The sequence below is a fragment of the Neltuma alba genome, unplaced genomic scaffold, assembly GCF_004799145.2.
Source record: "Neltuma alba isolate B1F8T4 unplaced genomic scaffold, ASM479914v2 tig00004369_pilon, whole genome shotgun sequence".
In the NCBI taxonomy this organism is placed as follows: Eukaryota; Viridiplantae; Streptophyta; class Magnoliopsida; order Fabales; family Fabaceae; genus Neltuma; species Neltuma alba.
The window spans coordinates 129,727-153,425 of record NW_021633678.1 but is presented as its reverse complement, the minus strand read 5'-3'; the positions used below and the strand labels follow the sequence as shown (position 1 = coordinate 153,425).

At 37.3% G+C, this 23,699-nt stretch overlaps 3 protein-coding genes across 3 annotated transcripts; all 3 read left to right on the top strand.

The window, feature by feature from the left end:
- The first annotated feature begins 563 nt into the window (after window positions 1-563).
- Window positions 564-3,384, top strand: LOC114744460 (uncharacterized). The gene is made up of 3 exons (XM_028932631.1): window positions 564-1,163; window positions 2,050-2,121; window positions 2,980-3,384. The coding sequence occupies exons 1-3, from the start codon at window positions 582-584 to the stop codon at window positions 2,989-2,991; spliced, it is 666 nt and encodes a 221-aa protein (XP_028788464.1). The 5' UTR covers window positions 564-581; the 3' UTR covers window positions 2,992-3,384.
- A 3,716-nt stretch (window positions 3,385-7,100) lies between these two features.
- LOC114744458 (protein HYPER-SENSITIVITY-RELATED 4-like) lies at window positions 7,101-9,901 on the top strand. Its single transcript, XM_028932628.1, has 2 exons — window positions 7,101-8,084; window positions 9,467-9,901. Exons 1-2 carry the CDS (start codon window positions 7,101-7,103, stop codon window positions 9,899-9,901), a joined length of 1,419 nt encoding a protein of 472 aa, XP_028788461.1.
- Window positions 9,902-20,017: 10,116 nt separating this feature from the next.
- On the top strand, window positions 20,018-21,598 carry LOC114744457 (protein HYPER-SENSITIVITY-RELATED 4-like). The gene is made up of 2 exons (XM_028932627.1): window positions 20,018-21,016; window positions 21,203-21,598. The coding sequence occupies exons 1-2, from the start codon at window positions 20,018-20,020 to the stop codon at window positions 21,596-21,598; spliced, it is 1,395 nt and encodes a 464-aa protein (XP_028788460.1).
- Window positions 21,599-23,699: the final 2,101 nt, after the last annotated feature.

Below are 23,699 nucleotides of genomic sequence, written 5' to 3'. Positions count from 1 at the left end.
ATATTATCTTGTATTTGATTGTAGTTATTAAATTTTTGCTACAAATATGGTATGCTTATTTTTAAAAAATGTTTGTTGTTTACATATGTATTATGTAACATGAAAATTGAGATATAAATGAGAGAAGAAAAATTTCAAATATAATAATATATTATTTATGTGAAAAATTTAATTAAAAAAAGTAGCGGGTTAGGCGAACCAACCAGCCAACCCGCAAGCTAGCCCGCCACAGCCCGCGGGTTATACGGTGCGGGTTAAAGCAGCTCGCATTTTTGGCGGGTTGGTAAAATGTCAACCCTAACCCGTTCTTTTATGGCGGGCTGGCCTACTGGCCCCAACTTATATTTCCGACTCTACTTGTAATGATTTTTTAGTCATTTTTCTTACTTTATTGACTTTTTAAAAAAAGAAATATGAACACCGCTGAACAAGACGGAGTAAAAAAGTAAAATGCCAACTCACCAAGTCACCATCGTAGAAAATCAGTAATATACGTCCAGGAAAATAGAGTCCAAGGCAGGCAGAGGTAAAAGGCTGCCGAATGAGACAGAGACTGAGTGGACGGACAAAAACTGAAAAACATGACCGGGAAGGACGAGTTCGTTCGGTATTCGCCCCTCCCCGCGAACCCTAGCCCTGATCCTGACCCGCCGAGTCAAAACGTCATCGTAATCCTCCCCGCCTACCGTCCTCCCTACAGCCGTCGCCGCCGTCGCTATGTCTACTGCTCCGGCGCACTCTTCCTCATCTTTCTGCTAGCCGCCGCTACTTTCTTCCTTTACCCGTCGGATCCCGATATTCGGGTTGCCCGATTGCATCTCAATCACATTGGGATCAAGACCTCCCCAAAACTCGTCCTTGACGTTTCGTTCTTCCTCACTGTTAAGGTCCGGAATAGAAATTTCTTCTCCCTTTCTTATGATTCCATTAACGTGTCGGTGGGTTACCGAGGGAGAGAGCTCGGGAGTGTGACTTCCAACGGTGGTCGACTCAGAGCGAGGGGTTCGTCCTACATGAACGCCACGCTTGATCTCAATGGATTTCAGGTCATCCATGACGTCTTTTACTTGCTTGAAGATTTGGCTAAGGGTGTCATTCCCTTCGATGCTGAAACGCGAGTCAAAGGAAATCTGGGGCTGCTCTTCTTTAACTTTCCATTGAAGGTAGTCTAAGAAAATTATCTATTCTTTCATTTGTTGCTCATTCTTTTCACCTATTTTGGTTGTGGTTTTGGCATTGACTTGATGGGTCGCTTATTTTTGGGTATGAAAATTTTGAGTGTTGGCTTGTTCGTCAGCGACACAAATCTTTTGTCTTTATAATTGCACCAGGAGTGGGGCTTTTCTTGTTTGAAGGCAGAGCAGTTTAGTTTAGGATTGTTTCTTGCTCTATTTACACGGAGTGTGATTTTTCTTGCTAACAAACCTGATTTAACGAAACGGGTTCAGCTTGGGGTATCATAGAAACCATAAAGTTTAGAATTGATTAGTTATGTTGGAATATTTTGATGGAACAATCTGTTTGAGAACAATAAGATAACTGATAAAGTAACTAGTACAGAGGCTACCATACCAATTCCAAGAGTAAGGTGATGGGAATTCTTGTGTCATAATAATCAACTTTATTCAAATCCATCAGAATAACTTGTGTGCCAAGTGTTATCTAAGTTAATTCAATATAATCAGCTACCAAGGTTGTAAGATAAAATATGGCAATTTCAGTTTGTAACCACAACTTTTAACCGATTGTTTCTGCTGCAAATTACTTTGAATTTTTATCTACTTATATTCTAGACATGCTGATCCTAAAGTGGTTAGTTTGGAGCTGAATCTTGCTGAGTAAAATGCTTACATATTTTACCATGTAGTACGTGCATGCTAAGAGTCTGCATAGTCACAGTGATGTCCTGCTGAAGGATGCTTCTGAATGTTATCTGTTAGCGCACTTCTTGTCTGGTTGTTTTCATGATTTTAATTGGACATGATTAACATGTGCATGTTATTCACTTATTTGCTGGCATCTATCTAAAACATTGTATTTTCAACTCAGGCTACAGTATCATGTCTAGTGTATGTGAATACAAATAACCAGACAGTTATGCGGCAAGACTGCTACCCTGAGGTTAAGAGTTTTATTTATTCCCTTCTTCCATCGTTTGTTGCATCTTTTTATATATTTTTGACCAATGAGCAAGGATGCCTTTTATTTTCCAATAGGATTAAATTATCCATTTCTAATTGCTACTGGCATTTGCATGTATGTTTGTTTTCAATTCATTCATGGGCAAATAATTTCTTAAATACTTTGTGTTAGGATTTCATACCACATGCTCTATTTAACTCTTGCAGCTCTTAGCGCCTAACGAAATCTATTCCATTCTGTCACATTCTCATATCTAACAAACACTCCTTTTCCATTACTGTCCTAATTTTTTAACTAAGTCATCCCATTATTGTGGATAGCGTGTAACTGCATAAATCTTTCAGAGGCCTTTTATTTGTTTGAAATTTGAAATTGCAAGCTTATTGGCCGCTTTGTAACTTATAAAGGAGGAGATAGGGAATCAACATAAATCAGTATGAAGATATAAAATTTTTAATATATTGCATTATTCACAGACCATGAACAATTAGGAAATTCTAACAATGTAGATAGCAATTGGACGTCTTCAGGGAGCATGCCTTGTTCATAGATAGCTTTGTGGAATAAATGTTATGCCTAGCTTATTTGTTTACTAACCTAATGAAAAATGCATGAGAAACCACTCAAGTACTACTTCAACTTGCACGTATTGCCGTTAAAGATATCTACCCATTTTATTCTTTCTTCATGCTTATGTGGGAGGCCCATGGAATCTATTTCTGACAGTGCCAGAACTACAGAAGCCTTCACTTTGTACTCTCTTTCTGTGTCTCCGGTCTTTCTATGCTGATGAGTTGAAGAAAACATGCTAATTCACCTGTTTTTCATCTGCTTCAGTCATTGGGTTGAAAATAAAGGACTCACACTATGGCCTGATAATAGTACGTTGGAGCTGAGTCGGTGGAGGTGGAGGCGGAGATGTTTGTTCATTGCCAAATTTATTGCATCCTTCACGCAGTGGTGTAAATTGACTATATTGCTTATTGTGCTGTACATGAAATATGAGTCAGACCCCTGTAAATAATTACGTGTGGATCCAATTTACTTGACCAAGAATTTTCCACTTCTCTTATACAAAGCTCTATTGCGGCACTAAGGGCATTAAACCTAAGAATTATGGATGTCGCACACCTGGGTGTCTGTATGTTCTGTGGGTGATCAAGAGAAACCAGTCTCCTCCGTTGAAAAGCCAAGCTGTAATCGAGCTAAAAAATGAAGTTTATAGCAGTAAGCTGTGAGAAAGCCTTAAGTATGTTGAATCCAGTGGTTGGTGATGAGTTCATTAGTTTCTTTGAATTGAAATCTAGATCTGAGTATATCTGTACTTATAAACAGAAATTGAAACTAGAACTCCTCAAATTTCTCACGCTAGTTTTATTTTGCAATGAGGCTCCCGGGTATAACAGGATCAGGCTGGGTTTAAATGCAAAGTGGCGAAGGTAGGCTGTTAGCGAATGAAGAAGGTGGGTTTAGATGATCGCCACGTCGGCTCCCGTTTCTCCGTTTTATTTTAGTCAATATGGGTTCAACATAGGTTTATTTATCATTTAATGGTTATATCATTTTCATTTCATTTAAAAAGGTTTATGTGTATTTATATTCACATAGCGAAAAACTTCGATAAATGGATTTGCATATTACCCCAAAATAATAACTACTAACTAAATAAAAAATAATTTCTGATGACAAAATCAACACAATGCTTATAAAAGTATACTGCTTTGCTAAGCCCGCTTAGCACGTATGATCATCTGCCACCACAAAAAAACACTATATAATTTATTTAAAGCTGGGATCTTATGCATAATAATTTATTGGGAAAACTAATTTAGAAGTCCTTGTAGTTTATTGATTTTGATTTAGGTCCTTGAGCTTTTTTTATCTTTTTATTTAGTCCTCAAACATTCCACTGTCAAATTTGTTAGCTCTTGCCGTTAAATAAGTACTAACTATGTTAAAAATTTCTGTTTAGAAAGCAGCGATGCAACTTCGAAACATCTCTCTCACCATTCAGCTTGACCTTGTTTGGAGCATCTTAATACTTGAGTCGTCCTTTGCCTAGGCGACACAATGAGAGTCACCCACAAGAGTTTTCTAACAACATCCCCACACTCATCAGTTCATGTGACTGTGACTCGGCTTTTCATTGCAACTCGACCCTACCCTTCCACTGTAATGGAACTTAATTAGACTATTAGAGTATGTAAGAGTGTTCCTTGATTTTCTAGGCAAAGCATTAAGAGGCCCACATGAGCTTTTAATATATATAATTGCTATTAGGAAATCAAAAGCAAGCTCAGGTCCGCCATTGAGTCCTCTAGTTATATGCACGTTAATGGTTTGATGAAAATTACAGATTTCACAATCATATAAAATAATATTATATATACATACGTATATATAGTGAAGATTTCGGTAAATATTAATTGATTCTTGAAGGTGTGGGAGATTGCAGTGGTAGTCGGATCATTAGCAGTAGCCTTGTTTTGCTAGTGAGCGGTTCAGTTTACTCTGTTTTTTTTTATTGTAAAAACAGAGAAGGCTCTCCTACTTTTGTCACTTTTTTTTATCTCACTCATCACAAACAGAGATGTTGGGGTTGGTTCCTTCTGTCTCATGGAACTTGGGATTTTTCTAAACTTGCTGAAGTTGTGAAAAGTGAGGTTATTCATCGGCTTATTTCCTTGCTACCACCCTTACCTAATGTTGGAGGTGATATTATGACCTGGAGTGCTACTTCCCATGGCAATTTTACAATCAAAAGTTGCTACTTTTTGATTGAAAAATGCCCATAGCATATGTATAACCAAGTTTATAAGACTATTTGGAAATGGAAGGGAGCTGAAAGAATTCGCGTCTTTATGTGGATCACTTTCAACAATAGACTTCCAACAAATGTTTGGCGAAGCAAATGGAGTCAAACTTCTCCTTTATGTACCTATTGCAACTCTGGATTGGAAGATGTACTTCACATTCTTCGTGATTGTATCTATGCAAAGCGTCTCTGGATGAAAATCTTAAATCCCAGCTATATTTCCCAATTCTTTAATGCTTCTTTGCATGACTGGATGGCTTTAAATTTGAAAAGAGAATTGGGAAATAGTTTGCCTGTTTGTTGGAACCAAATTTGGGGCGTGTCCATATGGAGGCTTTGGACCTAGAGGAATTGTTCTATTTTTAATGGTGATTTCCAAAGGCCAACAAATCCTGCGGATATGATTTTGAAATCTTGGAAATCCTTTGTAGAAGCTACTGATTTAGCTTCAGTTGGTAGCTTATCTGCTACTAATGAGGTAGCAACTTGGGAACCACCTCCGGCTGATTGGATTAAAATCAATGTTGATGGTGCTGTGTCTTCAACTAGACATGTAGCTGGATGTGGGGGTGTCTTTAGAAATCACAATGGTGAATGGATAACAGGTTTTACACATGGATTAGGAATATGTGATGCTTTAGAAGCTGAGGAATGGGCAATACTTAAAGGTCTCTCTATAGCTTGGGAGAGGGGATTGAAGAAAATAATTCTTGAATCTGACTCCAAAACATTAATTGACATGCTATTGAGCAATTCTATATCTGGCTCTTGTAGCTTGGTGTTTATGCAGATCAGGAACATGAAGACCCTTGATTGGGACTTGCAGTTGAGATACATCTCTAGAGACAAAAACTCTCTTGCTGATGCGTTATCAAAGGAAAGCCTCTCTTATTCAGCTATCTTAGATCGATGTCTGCAACATTTACGGACAATTATGGAACAAGATTTACTGGGATTTAATCCCCTTCTGTTTTAATTTTTAGTTGGGCTTTGCCCTCGTTGTTACCAAAAAAAAAAAAAAGTTCCACCATGAGCGGAGGGGTTGAGATGTAGTGGCATGAACAGAAGAGGGAGGAGATGTTCTAGAGGCGTGTCACTGCTTCCTAACAAAAACTTGTAATAGAGTTAGTACTTGTTTAACAGTAGGGACTAATGGATTTAACAATGGAAAGTGTAAGGACCCAATAAAAAAATAAAAACAGCTCAAGAATCTAATTCAAATCAATGAAAATGATAGGGACCTCCAAATTATTTTTTCCAAATTTATTTATATAAAACTTAAAGATCTATCCTAATTTTTCTTTTAATCATGGATGGGAAATGCATTGGAATTATAATTTTTTAAGTAATCATTCCTAGAATTTCTTAGAATTAGCATATTAAACATGTTCGTTTCACTTCTTATCTTTAATCTTTATCGAGTTTTTGAAATATTATATAATTATGTGTCTGAACATGATTAAAATAATATACTCCTCTGAACATATCAAACGCTATTCAGAAGACCAAAGCTTCGTAAAGCCATTACTTTCCGAGCAACATGCCTGCGATACATCCATGATTAAAAATATTTGTTAAGTTAGTTATTTATAATAATTAGGTATTATTTTTTCTAGAACATTCTTACTAATTATATGTATTAGTTAGAACTATCATGTTATGGAACATTTAACATATACAACTACTATAAAGACTACTTTAAAAAAAATGAATAAATATGAGAGACAAAATGAATTAGGATCTTATTTTTAAGACCAAATTAAAAGTTAAATTAATTCACATATTAAGGACTGGAGGTACTATAATTTATTTAAAGATTGGATCTTATACATATTAATTTATTTATATAAAACTTAAAGATCTACTATGCTAATTTTTGTTTTAATCATGGATGGAAAATGCATTGGAATTATAATTTTTTTTAAGTAATCGTTAGAGTTTCTTAAAACTAATAGTATATTAAACATGTTGGTTTCACTTCTTATCAATCTTTATCTAGTTTTTGAAATATTAGATAATTATGGGTCTGAACAGAATTTAAATAATATACTCCTCTGAATTTATCAAACGCTATTCCAAAGACAAAAAGCTTCGTCAAGCCATTACTTACCGAGCAACACGCCTCCGTTACATCCACCGAGAAATGACGACGCTCTTCTCTTCCTTTTCCGCCACCGCGAAAACGTTGATTTCCATGGCCACCCCTGTCGTCGCGATTGCGATGGTGGCTCGAAACCTCTTCGCCTGCGACATTATTCAAGATATTTTCTTCAGTAGTGTCCGAGGATTACTCAATCGCTTCTCTTCTCAAATCACCATGGTGATCACCGAGGCCGATGGCCTCGTGAATAACCAAATCTACGATGCCGTCCGTACGTATTTGGGCAGAAAAATCTCCCCCTCCACTCGCAGAATCAAAGTTACCAATCCTGATCCTGAACAGAGCTTCGAGATCATCATGGAACGCGACGAGATCATCTTCGTGGACGTCTTCAGTAGCGTCAAATTTAAATGGGTCTTTCAGGTTGAGTCGGAAAATTCCAACAATCCGAGGGACCTGAATTCGATGATGGTGCGATCATTGGAGCTGAGTTTCCACAAGAAATACAGAGAATTGGTATTAACGTCGTACCTTCCCTTCATTATAGGAGAAGCGGAATTTATGAAGCAAGAAGCGACGGCTCCGAGAATCTTTGCAGTGGATTTCCTTAGGTTAGATCTGCGTCTAAACGACGTATGGATGCCGGCAAAGATAGAGCATCCAGTGACATTTGAAACCCTGGCATTGGAGCCGGACATGAAGAAATTCGTTCAGGAGGATCTGGAGAGGTTTGTCAGAAGGAAAGAATATTACAGGAAGGTAGGGAAGCCATGGAAGAGAGGGTATTTGCTGTCAGGGCCCCCCGGAACAGGGAAATCAAGTTTGATTGCAGCCATGGCGAATTACTTGCATTTTGATATATACGATTTGGAGTTCACGAGATTTCTAACATCATGCGATCGTGAGCTCCAAAAGTTACTGATGAATATGGCGAAAAGATGCATTCTCGCTGTGGAGGACATTGACTGCACCATTGAATACCAGCATCGCATGGCTGCTTTATGCTTCCCAGAACCACCCCTCCAGGTTATTCAATACTACCTCCACAGGAGCTATTTCACTAATTTAAACGAGGGGATTAAGAAAGTCTCATTATTTGTAATAAATATATTTTTTTTCTTCTTAAATATTATTACTAATCATGTGTATTAACAAGAATATTATAACATATATAACTACTACAGAGACTACCTTAGAGAAAAAAATAGATAAATATGAGAGACAAAGTGTATTGAGGTTTTATATTTATGATCAAAATAAAAGTTAAACGAGATTTTATATTACGTACTAGAGGTAGTATTAAGTAACATATGTAATACCACCTCTGGTACTTAATATAAGAGTTAGTTTGACTTTTAATTTGGTCCAAAATATAAGATTACAATTTACTTTGTTTTTCATATTTACTCATTTTTTTTCAACATAGTCCTTATAATAATAGTAGTTCTAGCCAGTACACTTGATTAATAATTATATTTTAGAAAAAACAATACCTATTTATTACAAAATAACTAACTCAATTAATTTTCTTAATTTACTCAAATTAGTCAACTAACTCTTATATTAAGAGCTGAAAATAGTATAAGATCTAGTTGATTAATTTAAGAATATTAAGAAAGTTGAACAAATTACTTTAAAGCATTATATTTATTATTTTTCTTCAAATTAATGTGCTCCACTTGTAAGTTGATATATAATCTAACAATGCATATAAGTGTTTAAGAAAGATTATGTAACATTCTTATAATTAAGCAATTTTTTAGCTTTCTTAATTTCTTCATATTGTTAACTAAGTCTTATATTAAGGACTAAATGTCATTCTCTTAGAATTTGGGGTTTTAGACTTTAGTTGTCCTCTATCACTATCAGGAGTTCTTTTTTTATGCTCATTAATTTTTTCCTAGTTCCAAAATATTTTTTCTTTTTTTATTATTAGATTTTATATAAAAAAAATGAAATTTTATATCTCATGAATAAAAAAGTGATGCAATTTTCAATTTTTTTCTGATTTTTCAAAAAATAATTATATTTAAATTAAAAAGAAATTACAAACAATTTTAAAATATTCTTTAAATAAAATAATGAAATGATTGAAAACTGCACCATTTTTTACTTAAAAGACCAATTATTTTGTGTAAAATCTAATAATAAAAAGAAACAAGAAAAAATATTTGGGAATTAAAAAAAATTTAGACAACAAGAAGGATAGCAGACACTAAAATTATCTTGGTATTGTCAGTCAGACACGAATCTTTATTTCTACCCTTTTTCTTCAAATAATTTAATCGAACTCCCAGGCCAAAATTAATTGTATGAGACTACTTATACATATTACTGGCCAAAAAAACTAATTATATATAATGACACTTGCAAATGACTTGTTGATATGTTTTTGAATGTAGCTAAAGACAATGCCGATAGTGCCAATGCTATTGAACTTCCTTGATGGTGTGTGGTCAAGCTGCGGGGACGAGAGGATTATAGTCTTCACAACCAATCACAAAGAGAAGCTTGACCCAGCATTCTTGCGTCCGGGTCGTATGGACGTTCACATCCACATGTCATTTTGCACTCCATCCATGTTCAGGCAGCTTACTTTTAATTACCTTCAACTTCATCACCATCCTCTTTTTTCACAAATTGAAGAAGCCATTCTTGCCACTCATATCACTCCTGCTGAAGTGGCTGGGCAGCTCTTGAAGATAAAGAGTAATAATAGTAATAGTAATAACAGTAGTGATGACCATCACTTCTCTGTTATTCTTCAAGACCTTCGACAGTTTCTTGTACAAAAAAAGATGGAGAATGATAAAGAGATTGAGGCTAAAGAGAGGGAAACATAACTTACTCCTGTCTCATGATAAATGTGGATTTGATCTTCTGTTAGTTTCCTATTAGCACTGTGCAATTTTGGCTAGTTGGCATTTATCTACCGCAAATTTTTATATTAATTGTGGAAGTTGTATGCGAGAGGGTTATATGAAGCACATCTGAAGCATAGTTTAAGTGATATCTAAGCTAGATAACTAATTTGCAGGTGTTAGAAAAAAAAAAATAGGAGAATGGATCGAAAACATACCGGGTCGGATCTCGGGTCGGGTCGGTCGGATCTCCTTAGCTCACGCTTAAGCTAGACTATAAAAGTCTGAGCTTTTAAGTACACAGCAGAGCACCACTTTTGCAAGAAAGAAAATTAAGAGAGAGAGAGAGATAGTAGGAAAGCTCTACTACTGGAGTGATTTGAACTGATGGGGGGAAGCCTCTATTTATAGCTTTTGTCAGGGATATTTTGGGTAGCATAAAAATATCCACTGAGCCCATCAGATAAAATCTGAGATAAGATATAATATATCCTTATCTCATAATATCATGATATTTGAATTCAAATCCAGAATCAATCTTAATCAATTCTAAATATATATACTTAATATATATTTAATCTATACAATATAAATTAATTAATTTAATATAAATTAATTAGATTTATATCGTAACCGATTGGATATGATTCAGGATGTTTGACCAAGTCAAACATATCATGATATCGCTTGGATATTTGACTGATATATTCTCTTTATACCCGGTCAAATAATCCGGCCCATCAAGGGCGGATCCAAGCCCAAAATCTAACATCTCCCACTCGCACTTGATGGGCTGTCCATCGTGCGATAGCTAAATCTTTCATTGCTTCATACTAGGTGTCTGCCGTGACCGCGTGGGCATGACGTCATCGATTCGGGCGCCTGTGCACTAGGAATCCTTTATGCAGGACCAGCACACAAGAACACCCTTGGTATACCTGCAAATTGTATGCTTGTTGCCTCGAATGCCCTAGTTTTATCCATACACTTTACTTGTGGCATATCTAATCCCTCTCGAGTTATTTTGTTTACTCAGATTGCCTTTTTCATACGTATGGTATCCACACTTGCTTAGTTGTTCTGTTCAACCTGCAAGGGACATGTCACAGACACCAACGTAGATGTGTATTTCAGGATAAACCTTCCTTCTGACTATTCATCATTTAGATTTGGCATAGTCGCTTTCTCAGTCTTGACCCGTTAGATCGTATCATTCTTGACCATGGGGTTTAGGCTAGAGTAGCTGCCACTAAACCAAAACCTTGTGATGTTGTCTAAGTCTTAAGGGCATTATGAAAGGTTTATTTCCTTTCTGGGACTCACACCGTAATGGATCAGGGATCTTCCATCTACGTCCCTTGTTGCGGATTTGAGTGAGCTCATGCAGTATGAATTGCATGTTACGGTGCTCAATCCACTAAGTGGAGTATGTCGCTTTTGGTTTTAATAGCACCGTACAGACTTAAGTTCCAAATGTACTCCAACATTTGGACCAGGAGCTCTTTCATCACAACTATATATGACGTCTCACTAGTAAAGAGTTCCTTGTCTGGCTACAGGTCTCATGGATGACACATTATCCATGATTCGGCCCAAACTTTTTATGGGTCTCATCTCAGTCTAGCTGAGGTGACATTCGTGCAGTGATTCTTCTCTACCATCTCATGGTGATCATCTGCTGTCAAACCTTCTATATCCCATGAGAACATAGCGAGGCAGTTGCTCGTGTGAGTGAGCCAACCTTGTGACCTGTACGACATATTTGTATTGCATACCTTGTGCCTATGCATGTATAAATACACAAATATACAAGATAAAAATTTTCTTGAAGAAAAATGCATTGAATTACTAAGTAAGAGAAAAGGTTCAGTACAACATGCCTTGTGCCTGCGTATTTGAACAAAAAAAGGATCAAAAAGAAAAAGGAGTTCAATACATCATGCTCTATGCATGCCCAAGGCCTTTACATGCTTAACGAAAGGATCTCTAGCTATAGGCTTGGTTAGGGGATCTGCCAACATCTTATGAGTGGACAAGTATTGAACTGTCACTTGTTTCTTAGCGATCATATCCCTTACAAAGTGATACTTTATGTCTATATGCTTAGTACGATTGTGGTACTTAGGGTCCTTTGCATAGGCGATTGCTGCTTGACTATCGCAGTGAATCAGAGTTGGTCCCTCACTCCCACCATGGATTCCCAATCGTACTAAGAATCTTTTGAGCCACACAGCTTCTTGGACAGCTGCAGAACAGGCTACATATTCTGCTTCCATGGATGAAAGAGACACACACGTTTGTTTCTTGCTGCTCCAGGAGATTGCTCCATTATTCAGTAGGAAAGCATAGCCTGACGTCGAGTGTCGCTCGTCCAGGTCTCCTGCCCAATCAGCATCGGAATAACCTTCCGCACGAAGGCCATTTCCTTGATAGCATAGCTCATAGTCCATGGTTCCTTTTAGATATCTCATAATCCTCTTTACTGCTTCCCAGTGTTTGATTCCTGGATTGGATTGGAATCGACTCACAAGTCCTACTGCGAAGCATATGTCTGGCCTGGTACACAACATGGCGTACATTAGGCTGCCAACGGCACTTGAGTATGGGACTCTCTTCATGCGTTCTATATCGCATTGTTTTGTAGGGCGCATTTCCTCATTTAGGTTATGTCCCTTAACCACAGGGGTATCCATAGGCTTGCAGTCTCTCATATTGAAACGCTCAAGAATCTTTGCTATGTATGCCTTTTGTGACAATGACAGCAATTTTCTAGAACGATCTCTTCTTATCTTAACGCCTAAGATATATTCTGCTTCGCCCATGTCTTTCATCTCGAAGTTCAAGGATAACCACTCTTTGATCATCTTTATTAGTTTAAGATTGGTACCAGCCAGTAGTATGTCATCAACATAGAGGGATAGAATGACAAAGTTGTCTCCAAACCGCTTGATATAAACACAGTGATCTTCCTCGATCATTTCAAAGTCATAGGAGCTTATAGCTTTGTGGAACCTTAAGTACCACTGCCTAGATGATTGCTTGAGTCCATAAATGGATCTCAATAGTTTACAAACCTTTTGTTCGTTCCCTTTCTGTATGAAGCCCTCAGGCTGTTCCATATAGATTTCCTCATCTAGTTCTCCATTAAGAAGGCGGTTTTTACATCCATCTGATGTAACTCTAAGTCTAAACTTGCTACTAAAGCCAGTATCAGTCGTATCGAGTTGAAACGTACAACAGGTGAGAAGGTGTCTGCGTAATCCACTCCTTCCCGTTGTGTATACCCTTTGGCAACTAACCTTGCTTTGGGTTTGTCAATTGATCCATCAGCCTTACGTTTGTACTTGAGAACCCACTTGCTCCCAATTGCCTTTCGGCCAGGTGGTAGATCAATTAATTCCCATACTTGGTTGGATTCCATGGAATCCATTTCCTCTTGTAAGGCCTTCTGCCATTTTTCCTTAGCAGGTCCTGTTAGTGCTTCTTTAACACTTACGGGGTCTTCTTCATCGTGCTCTGGACTAACGATGAAGGTTGCTCCTTCAATTGAGAAGCGTCTCTTAGGGGTTTTGTCCCTGTTACTTCTCCTAAGTGGGGTAGTTGCAGGACTTACTTCCTGTGACTGGGTTAAACCTTGTTGTGAAAATGGTTCAACCCTCCCACTCGGATCAGTAGACTGAGGAACACTTTGTTGTACCTCATTGCCATCATCCTCATAAAGACGGCTTGTTCGATCAATACTCCCTCTGCTAGGATATTCGGTTTCTATGAACGTTGCGTCCCTTGACTCTATCTCAGTCACTGAGCCGTCATCATTTTCACCAATGAAGACATACCCCTTAGAGTTCTCAGAGTATCTTATGAAGATACACTTTTTGCCCCTTGGTTCTAACTTGTCATATTTATGGGAAGAATCACGAATATAGGCCGCTGACCCCCATGGTCTTAGGATGCTTAGATCCGGTTTGCGGTTTGTCCATGATTCATAAGGGGTTGTTGTGACTGATTTAGAAGGCACTCGGTTAAGTATGAATGTGGCGGTTAGAAGAGCATCTCCCCAATATGAGGTTGGAAGCTCAGCTTGTGCCATCATTGATCTAACCATATCGAGGAGAGTTCTATTTCTCCTTTCAGCAACTCCGTTCTGTTGAGGAGTGCCAGGGATTGTTAGTTGCCTAACAATGCCCCTTTCTTCACAGAGCTCCTTGAACTGATCAGAGAGGTATTCTCGGCCTCGGTCAGTTCTTAAGGCTTTGATTCTTGAACCTAGCTGATTTTCCACTAGATTGAGATATTTTCTAAAGCACTCTAATGCCTCAGATTTGTGGGAAATCAGGTAAGTATAGCCATATCGGGAAGAATCATCGATGAAGGTAATAAAATACCATGCTCCGTGACGTGCCCTAACACTCATTGGTCCGCAAATATCAGAGTGTACCAATTCAAGAGGTTGGTTAGCCCTGGTTGCCTTTCCGAAAGGCTTCCTTGTACTCTTGCCAGCAAGGCAATGTTCACACAGAGACATTTCCTTTTTGGACACGTTTCCTAGCAAACCCTCTTTTGCTAGTTTGGTCATGCGTTCTTGACCAATATGTCCTAATCTAGCGTGCCATATATCGTAATTGACATCGGAAGAAAGCGCATAGCAAGAACTAGAAAAATTATCATTGAAATTTTCTAAAACAAAGAAACCATCTGAAACATAACCAGAAACTGAAAAGTTGGTCCCATACGAAATGTCTACTGTGAAATCATGAAAAAAGACATTAAAACGAAATTTAACTAAGGAAATGACAGACACAAGATTTCGTCGGATTTCCGGAGCGTAGAGGACATTTTGCAGGACTAGGGTCCTTCCTCCATGCAGGGTCAGCTCACAAGTACCGATCCCTTTGACTTCTACTCTCGCGTTATTCCCAACATAAAGCCATCTGCTTCTTGCTGGTAACCGACGAAATTCTGTGAAGTTCCCACGATCCTTGCTCACGTGGTCTGTGGCCCCTGAGTCTATAACCCAAACAGGATTAGTTTCAGCAATAAACGCAGTGCTAGAAACATAAGAGAAATGTATTGAATCTGAATCCAATACCTTTTTCTGCTCAGGGCAGTCCTTGGCATAATGTCCCTTTTGTTGGCAAGCATAGCATTTGATGGTTGCTATGTTCCGCTTCTTTGCAGGTTTCTTGCCTTTCTTGAAGGGACTCTTTCCCTTCTTCACTTTAGGGCCGCCTTTCTTATTTTGAGAGCCTTTGCTTCTCTTGGACTGGTTTTGGGAGGTTGTCCCTCCCTTTCCTTCAGTTAAATATGCCTTACTAACAGGCTTCACAGTTTCCATCCGATCATCCTCCAGTTGGAGGTGGCGAGCTACATCAGCAAAGGTTTTTATACTCTCATTATGAGTAATGGTGTGTTTCATGGTATCCCAACTTGCTGGGAGAGATCTCATGACAGCTTGAATCTGTTGCTCGTCAGATAGAGCGCCTCCGGCTTCCTTAAGCTCCCTGATTAAGTTCTGCATTGCCCTTAGGTGATGCCTTATGGGAGTGTTAGGACCCAGCTTGAAATTATCAAGTTTGACGGTGAGTCTCCTAAGCCTTGCAGCAGAGGTGCCGTCAAATTCGGATTTCAGCGCTGCCCACATGGCAGAGGCGGAAGGGTGTGTTTCGAATTGCACCAACACATCGTCAGTCATGGCACTCAGCATGGTTATTCTGGCGATAGTGTCCCTTCTTTTCCAGGCCGCGTAGCCGTCCTGGTCCCTTCGCGATGCATTTGCCTCAGGCTCTGGAAGAAAAGTAGTCAACACATCAGTGACTTCTTGTTCTTCGAGGACATACGATATCTTACGACGCCACATGCTATAATTGTCTCCGTTCAGCTTGTCACCTCCTACGAGGTCAGCTATAATGGACTTGATTCCTCTTTGAGACATCGTGCTATCACATAGACAACAATGCATTTTAGTATGGTATGCAATATATACACTTTTGTTCAAGTAGGTCATAGGTTGCCTGGGTAAGAGTCTCACCATTTTCATGATCAGGAGACAACTAGGTTGGCTCCCATCCCATTACTCCTGGTTAGTCTCTTACCTTTCTTACCTTTGACTTTCCTTGAACATATCCCCAATTTGGAGTTTTCCTCATGAAACTCCCACTCAAATAAAGCATTTGAAAAATTAAAAAAACTTTATTTATTGAAGCATGAATGTTTACAAAAAAAAATTGGATAATTCCAAAAATGAAGTCTCAAGAGTAAACATTAAATGAAAAGAAATATAAATGTGAACAAAAACTCATTCGTTCATGATATATTTTATCATTGGTTCTCTCAAACTCTCTTTAACACCTTTCCAGCATCTACAGAGACATTGTTTAAAAAATGCTTCACTAAATATGTGTCCCCTCCTTGCCAGTTCCTCTCTGTACTGGATTGCAATATTTGAGAAAAAGAGTGCGTCTTGCTCATTGACAATTTGTTTAGCATAATAATTCAATTTTGAAAATAGGCACTTTTGATGCTTGTATTCATCAGCATGCTTTTCTGCTATCTTTTCTATTAAATTTATGTCCTTGGGTCTGCAGACTTCTTCCTCTTGTTGGTCAGGAACACATTTCCTTTTACCACTGCTCCCCTCAGGTACATTAGAGTTTACTTGTGATTGAGGCGCTTTTCTTTTATTTGTACTTTCGGCAGCATAATTATTTGAAGATTTCGAAGCATCAGAAAGTGGAGAATAAGTTGGATATTTTCCAAAAGAGGAGTTAGAATTTGAGTTTGAGTTGGCCATTTCCTAAACCCAAAAAGAACAAGTTAAGAAAAATATAAAAATAAATATTCAAAACATTTATTTGCTATTTTTCATACCCAAAAAGTCATAAAAAATCAGCACATAATATATTAGTTCATAGCTCATGATTTTAGAAATATTTCAGGTCAAACAGGGCTCAGAAATAGTCCCTCACGCGCCCTCACGCGCGCCCCAACAAGCAAAAAAATTTTTTTTTTTTTAAAGAGCTAGGATCGCCCACTCTCGGGACCGGCGCGTGTCATACACGCGCCGCCTTTCCGGCCTCTCGCCGTCACCTGACCTGTCCTATCTGATTCCTCACGTCTCAAGGAGTCTATATATGTGCTTTTTATGACCAAAGGGTCCCTAGGTGGACCCCACGCGCCCACATGGCGCGTCCAAAAAAAATTTTCAGAAAAAACCCTTTTTTTTTATTTCAAAAATATTTTTTTTTTAAATAATTTTTTAAAAAAAAAAAATTAGGTCGGGTCGGTCTACCGACCCGACTTCCAGGGGATCCGGGTCCACGGACCCGAAACGCAGCGTTTCACTTAAGTGAAACGCTGCGTCCTGGCCAGCCCAAAACGACGCCGTTTTGGGCTGGTCAGGTCGTCCCTGACCTCCAGCCGGGTCGCCCCAGATCCGGCTGGAGCTCCGGCGGGTCCGTCGCGACCCGCCATTTTCGAACCGCCGTATCTTCCTCCTCCGAGCTCCGTTTTATGCATTTTAGGTGTCTATGGACTCGTATTTTCGTGCTCTACAACTCTGTGGATTTATTTTCTTTAAAAAACATCAATTTTAAAGACCCAAAAACAAGGTTCGAACGGCCGACGTTGGAAGCTCCAGAAAATAGACTTCGATCACGTTTTTAAATCTTACGGAGTAACAAGTAATGTTTTCGAACTTCACTTATATAAACGGAGTGTGTATTTGAGTTTAAAACACAAGCATATTCAGTTCGAATGGCATACGGCATATTCACGGTGCAGCGGAAAAAAAAAATGAGCGTGTAATATATATATGCACACATATATTGAGAGCCTCAAGAACATCTCGGCTCTGATGCCAATGTTAGAAAAAAAAATAGGAGAATGGATCGAAAACATACCGGGTCAGATCTCGGGTCGGGTCGGTCGGATCTCCTTAGCTCACGCTTAAGCTAGACTATAAAAGTCTGAGCTTTTAAGTGCACAGCAGAGCACCACTTTTGCAAGAAAGAAAATTAAGAGAGAGAGAGAGATAGTAGGAAAGCTCTACTACTGGAGTGATTTGAACTGATGGGGGGAAGCCTCTATTTATAGCTTTTGTCAGGGATATTTTGGGTAGCATAAAAATATCCACTGAGCCCATCAGATAAAATCTGAGATAAGATATAATATATCCTTATCTCATAATATTATGATATTTTGAATTCAAATCCAGAATCAATCTTAATCAATTCTAAATATATATACTTAATATATATTTAATCTATACAATATAAATTAATTAATTTAATATAAATTAATTAGATTTATATCGTAACCGATTGGATATGATTCAGGATGTTTGACCAAGTCAAACATATCATGATATCGCTTGGATATTTGACTGATATATTCTCTTTATACCGGGTCAAATAATCCGGCCATCAAGGGCGGATCCAAGCCCAAAAATCTAACAGCAGGTATTTAGAAAATTGATAAGTTAATTATTTATAATAAATAGATGTCATTTTTTAAAAATAATTTTATTAATCATGTGCATTGAAACTATTTTTTATGAAAACTCATTAATATGTGCACTCACCATATAATTACCTAGGACAAAATAGATAAATACTGAAAATAAATTGGATTAGAGTTTTATACTTAGAATAGTAGTATATTTACGTCTTTGTTCGTATATGATCATCTCTTCCTTCTTTAATAAGCATACTGTTTCTCGATGTTAGTTGATTGAATTTTCCCTCACACGGGGCATGAGAGCTTATGAATGCTTCATTTTAACCAAGCCGGAAATAGATAGGATTAATTTTCGTGCTTTTGAAGAATTGTGAAGGAAGAGTACAATTGTGTGAATGTTATTGTTGCTAGCGTTGTGTTTTGTTTGATGGAGAATCTATTTGCACTACCTTCAGTCTTTAATTTAAAATTAGTTGATGATTGAATTTGATTTTAAATATAAGATTTTAATTCATTTTGTTTATTAAATTATAATTCATTTCCAGAATATAATTTCCTTATTAATATATATATTAATGTTTCATTTTCACTGAACTAATGTAAATTAACGGATTATTGTGTGAATATGTGATTGTTACTTAATAATTAGTGGCAAATTATTTTATGAGATTCAAGCATGTATACGATGTCATGTGAAATTCAAGTTGATACTCCTCTAATCCTTAATATAAGACCCATTTAACTAATCTGATTAGATTTAGGAAGTTAAGTAATTAGTTAATTATAAGAAATGTGACAAATTTTTCTTAAAACACCATAATCATCTTTCTTAATACCCCCTCTCCCTCTTTTACTTGATTATAGTTGATGGAGTATCCATAGGGGTAATTTAGAGAAAATTGATAAATATGAGAAATGAGTATTATATTTAGGGTCAAAATCAACTGAATAATTGAGTCTTATATTAAGGACCGGAAGGGTATATTAATAATATGTGACATTCATCTCTCGTTCATCAAGCAGAAAAGTGACTGGTATTTATAAAATAGTGAAACTCAACACATCAGCTTCATTGAAAGTAGAAACCATGTGAGAACCTCTCTAGAAATCTCTCTAATTACATGCAGTTCAAAATACATACGTATTTGCTGTTTATATGTTAAGATTTTTCATTAATGAAATAACTACTTAATTTATGACAACATACAGAATTATTTCGGAGAAGTTCATTATAGATTTTTTCTTTGTAACAAGTTCTGAACATTCTCAAATTTCTATTAAGCAAAAATAAACTACAAATATAGCTTTCCCAATATCCCCAGCATTGCATAGACATTTTTTATACTTTAAATGTGATTATCTTATCTAAAATTTATCCACAAGTAAATGTTTAAGAGAAGACTAAAGAGAGAAGACAAAGTGACGTATGAAAAATACGGAAAATGGAGAAATATGTATGTCATATATATATATATAAATTATGAGGCCACAACTAAATTTTGTGGTTGAGATTATTATTACGTAACGAACTGTTGAGATCTGCTCACATACTAAATATAGTGTGTTTTGAATAACTTGGACAGACGGCCCTTGCATCCAACCCTTTTCCCAGGTCTTCTTCCTGCACGATTCATTATCCTAAAAATGGCATTCTTCTTCCCTTCCTCTTCTGTTGAAACCAACCTTGCCACCACCAAGACATTTGTTTCAACGGTCGCCTCCGTCGCAACCACCATAGTGCTTATCCGATCAGTGGCTCGGGACCTCTTGCCCGGCGAAATCGTGGACTGTTTCTTCGATGGTGTCCGTGGATTCTTCCGTCGCTTCTCTTCCCAACTGACCATAGTGATCGATGAGTTCGAGGGTCTCATTAGCAACCAAATCTATGATGCCGCAGTCACTTATGTGGGCAAAAAAATCTCCCCCTCCACTCGCAGATTCAAAGTTAGCAAGCCTGATGATGCCAAAAGGGGCTTTGAGATTACCGTGAAATGCGATGAGTTCATCATGGACGTGTTCAATGGCATCAAATTCAAATGGGTCTTCATACGCCGTGGGGTTGAGTCCAAAAGTTTCAGCAATAATCCTAGAGACCATTCAGAAATTCGATCACTAGAGCTCAGTTTTCACAAGAAGCACAAGGAGTTGGTGTTCGCATCGTACCTTCCCTTCATTATGCAAGAAGCGAAATTAATGAAGCAAGAAGCGAGAGCCCTGAGGATCTTTACAGTAAATTGCAATGGCATATGCGACAATCTGAAAGACGCATGGACGCCGATGACCCTAGACCATCCGGCGACGTTCGAGACGCTGGCATTGGAGCCAGACACTAAGAAATTCATCGTGGAGGATTTGGAGAGGTTTGTGAGGAGGAAAGAGTATTACAGGAAGGTAGGTAAGGCATGGAAGAGAGGGTATTTGTTGTATGGCCCACCTGGAACGGGAAAATCGAGCTTGATTGCAGCAATGGCGAATTATTTGCATTTTGACATATACGATCTGGACCTGACGGTTTTAAGCCGCAATTCGGACCTCCGGCGACTGATGATTGCTATGGCGAATCGGTCCATCGTCGTTGTGGAAGACATTGATTGTACTATTGAATTGCAGGATCGCATCACTTCTGGTTACCCAAACCAACGGGTTATTCAATAATTTACCCTTTTTTTTGTGTGCAATTTGGTTTATAATAGGTCGACTTGAGATTTGTCACATGGACACAAGACAAAAGTCTCTGTTTTTACTACCTTCCGTGCTCAACATAAGATGTAGTTTATGATTTAAATTGAGTTGTATATATGACTTATTCATATCTTTTTGTGGATGTAGTCAGTGACACTGTCGGGGCTATTAAACTTCATTGATGGTCTCTGGTCAAGTTGTGGAGATGAGAGGATTATAGTCTTTACAACCAACCACAAAGAGAAGCTTGACCCCGCATTGTTGCGTCCAGGTCGTATGGACATTCACATCCACATGTCATTTTGCACTCCATCCATGTTCAGGCAGCTTGCTTTTAATTACCTTCAACTTCATCACATCCTCTTTTTTTCACAAATTGAAGAAGCCATTCTTGCCACTCATGTCACTCCTGCTGAGGTGGGTGAGGAGCTCTTGAAGATGAAGAATAGTGATCATCATTCTACCCTTCAAGAAGTTCTACAATTTCTTGTCCAGAAGAAGACCGAGAAAGAGGAGCTTGAGGCCCAAAAGAGGGAAACGTAACTTATTTCTCACGGTAATGGATATGATTCAGGCTTGGTTTTTGTTCAGACTTAGAAATTGATGAGGTATTCATGGGAGCTGAAGATTCAAGTTATCTCAAGAGAACAAAACCATCTAACTGCTTTAGCAAAGGAGGGTTTTTCAATATCTTTCAAGCTACTTTGGAGTTTCTGATATTGATCTCTTCTCTTTTTCCCTATTTCAAATTTCAGTCTTAAAAACGAACAAACTTAAACTAAATTATATTTGATATATTTTTTAATAATGAACACATGTGAATGGATTAGGTAAAGAAATGAAGAGGGCGTGTGAGTAGCTAGCAAGTCAATAATGTTGTTGCAGTGATCAATCTAACAAAACAGTCTCTACTTTTTATTTCCATCCATTAGGATTTCTTCTACTGCAAGTGCCTTTATAGCATAAGTTCCTTGCACGGCAAAATGCCCAAAGTAAAATGCCATTGGTGTAAGTTGTTTATGTTTTCAGTTTTCCATTCTCCAGGTCTAGCATTATTTGATTTAATTGGGAAATGTAATATTCCCTCCCCCTTTTAATATAAGTGCTATTTAACTAAATTTCTTAGATTTAAGAAAATGAGATAAATCATTAGATAATATAAGAGCTATGAAAGTGAACTGTAGTTATATATTACTCCTCCAGTCCTTAATATAGGACCCAATTATTGAGTTAGTTTTGGTCCTAAGTATAACACCAATTTCTTATATTTATCAATTTTCTCTAAATTGCCCCTATAGACACTCTCTCAACCATAATCAAGTAAAAGAGGGAGAGGAGGTATTAAGAAAAATGATTATGATGTTTTAAGAAAAATGTATCACATTTCTTATAATTAACTAACTTATTTATCTTCTTTAATTTAATCAAATTAGTTAAATGAGTCTTATATTAAGAATTGAAAGAGTAGCAATTAAGCTGCTCATTTTATAGATATTCATGTGAAGGCAGAAGGTAGTTGATTATTTTGAAGAAACAAAAAGCTACTGACAAACTAGCGCTTGTGGCAGAGGCACATGCACTCGAGTGGGGAGAGATTCTTAGATGAACCTGAAGTGTCATGTAATTTGTGGTCTAACCAATAAAAAAAAGAACATCTCATATTATTTTAATCTGATATGGCACTTTTTAAATATTAGCTGGTAAATACAAAAATTAAAAGAAAAAAATTTGCAAAACAAGAAAAAAAGCCCTCCATTAGCTTGTCATTTCCCGCGCCTCCCACTACCTCTCATTCTTCCCCTCTAATTCCATGAGTAAAAAGACGCTCCCTTGATCCTGTAGCAAGCAAAGAAGTTATATAAACTTTTTTGACCAGGAAATCGAAACAAGGGAAGAGGGAGCTCCACATGATCACTAGAGGTAAATCTATAAATTAGGACCTTAAGGAATTGGTATATATAAATGCGCTGGAATACATCTAACAAAGTAAATAATCTTCACGTGATGATTCTACTGTTAAATTAGTCTTGAATATTGTTACAATATTTAAATTGAAAGCTTTATTGTCTCCTATATATACTTGAAATTGGAGATCTGACGAGAACTTTATTTTATAGTTATCTACTCATGTTCTGGGGTCTCATTTGCTTTTACATGTGTATGTATATTGTGGGGAAAGAGTTTTTCTTATTTTTCCCAACAAAAAGTGTTTGTGATTTAATTGACTTTTATTATAGAATAGTTTTGTGAAGATTTTGAATTAGTTTTAATTTTGTACAGAATGGAAATAGCAAATAAGTCAGGGTTAGATAGGAGGGAAAAGAAAAATCTATGACTAATCCTAGCTTTGAAGATATATATAACTTTGGTGTTGAAAATATTTACTTAGGTCAAGTTGTAAATAATAGAGATGAGGCTTATGATTTATACACAACATATGCATATCAGTTGAGTTTTTTTTTTTTTGGATGAGAAAATCAAAACAGACCTATGTTGTTAGAACTAACAAGATTCATACAAAGATTATGTGTGTTCAAAACAAGGATCTAATTATTTAGAAGAATGCATTAATAGTTCATTTACTACAACAAATGCAAGGACAAATTGTGAAGTAATGGTTCGGTTTACTATTCAATTATATGAT

What these genes read in the sequence shown, in the direction of transcription:
- LOC114744457 (XM_028932627.1), top strand. Translation starts at nt 20,018, where the DNA reads ATGGCATTCTTCTTCCCTTCCTCTTCTGTTGAAACCAACCTTGCCACC. An exon ending in CTGGTTACCCAAACCAACGG is followed by an intron (nt 21,017 to 21,202) that starts GTTATTCAATAA and finishes TTGTGGATGTAG; the next exon opens with TCAGTGACACTGTCGGGGCT.
- LOC114744460 (XM_028932631.1), top strand. Translation starts at nt 582, where the DNA reads ATGACCGGGAAGGACGAGTTCGTTCGGTATTCGCCCCTCCCCGCGAAC. An exon ending in TCTTTAACTTTCCATTGAAG is followed by an intron (nt 1,164 to 2,049) that starts GTAGTCTAAGAA and finishes TTTTCAACTCAG; the next exon opens with GCTACAGTATCATGTCTAGT.
- LOC114744458 (XM_028932628.1), top strand. Translation starts at nt 7,101, where the DNA reads ATGACGACGCTCTTCTCTTCCTTTTCCGCCACCGCGAAAACGTTGATT. An exon ending in TCCCAGAACCACCCCTCCAG is followed by an intron (nt 8,085 to 9,466) that starts GTTATTCAATAC and finishes ATGTAGCTAAAG; the next exon opens with ACAATGCCGATAGTGCCAAT.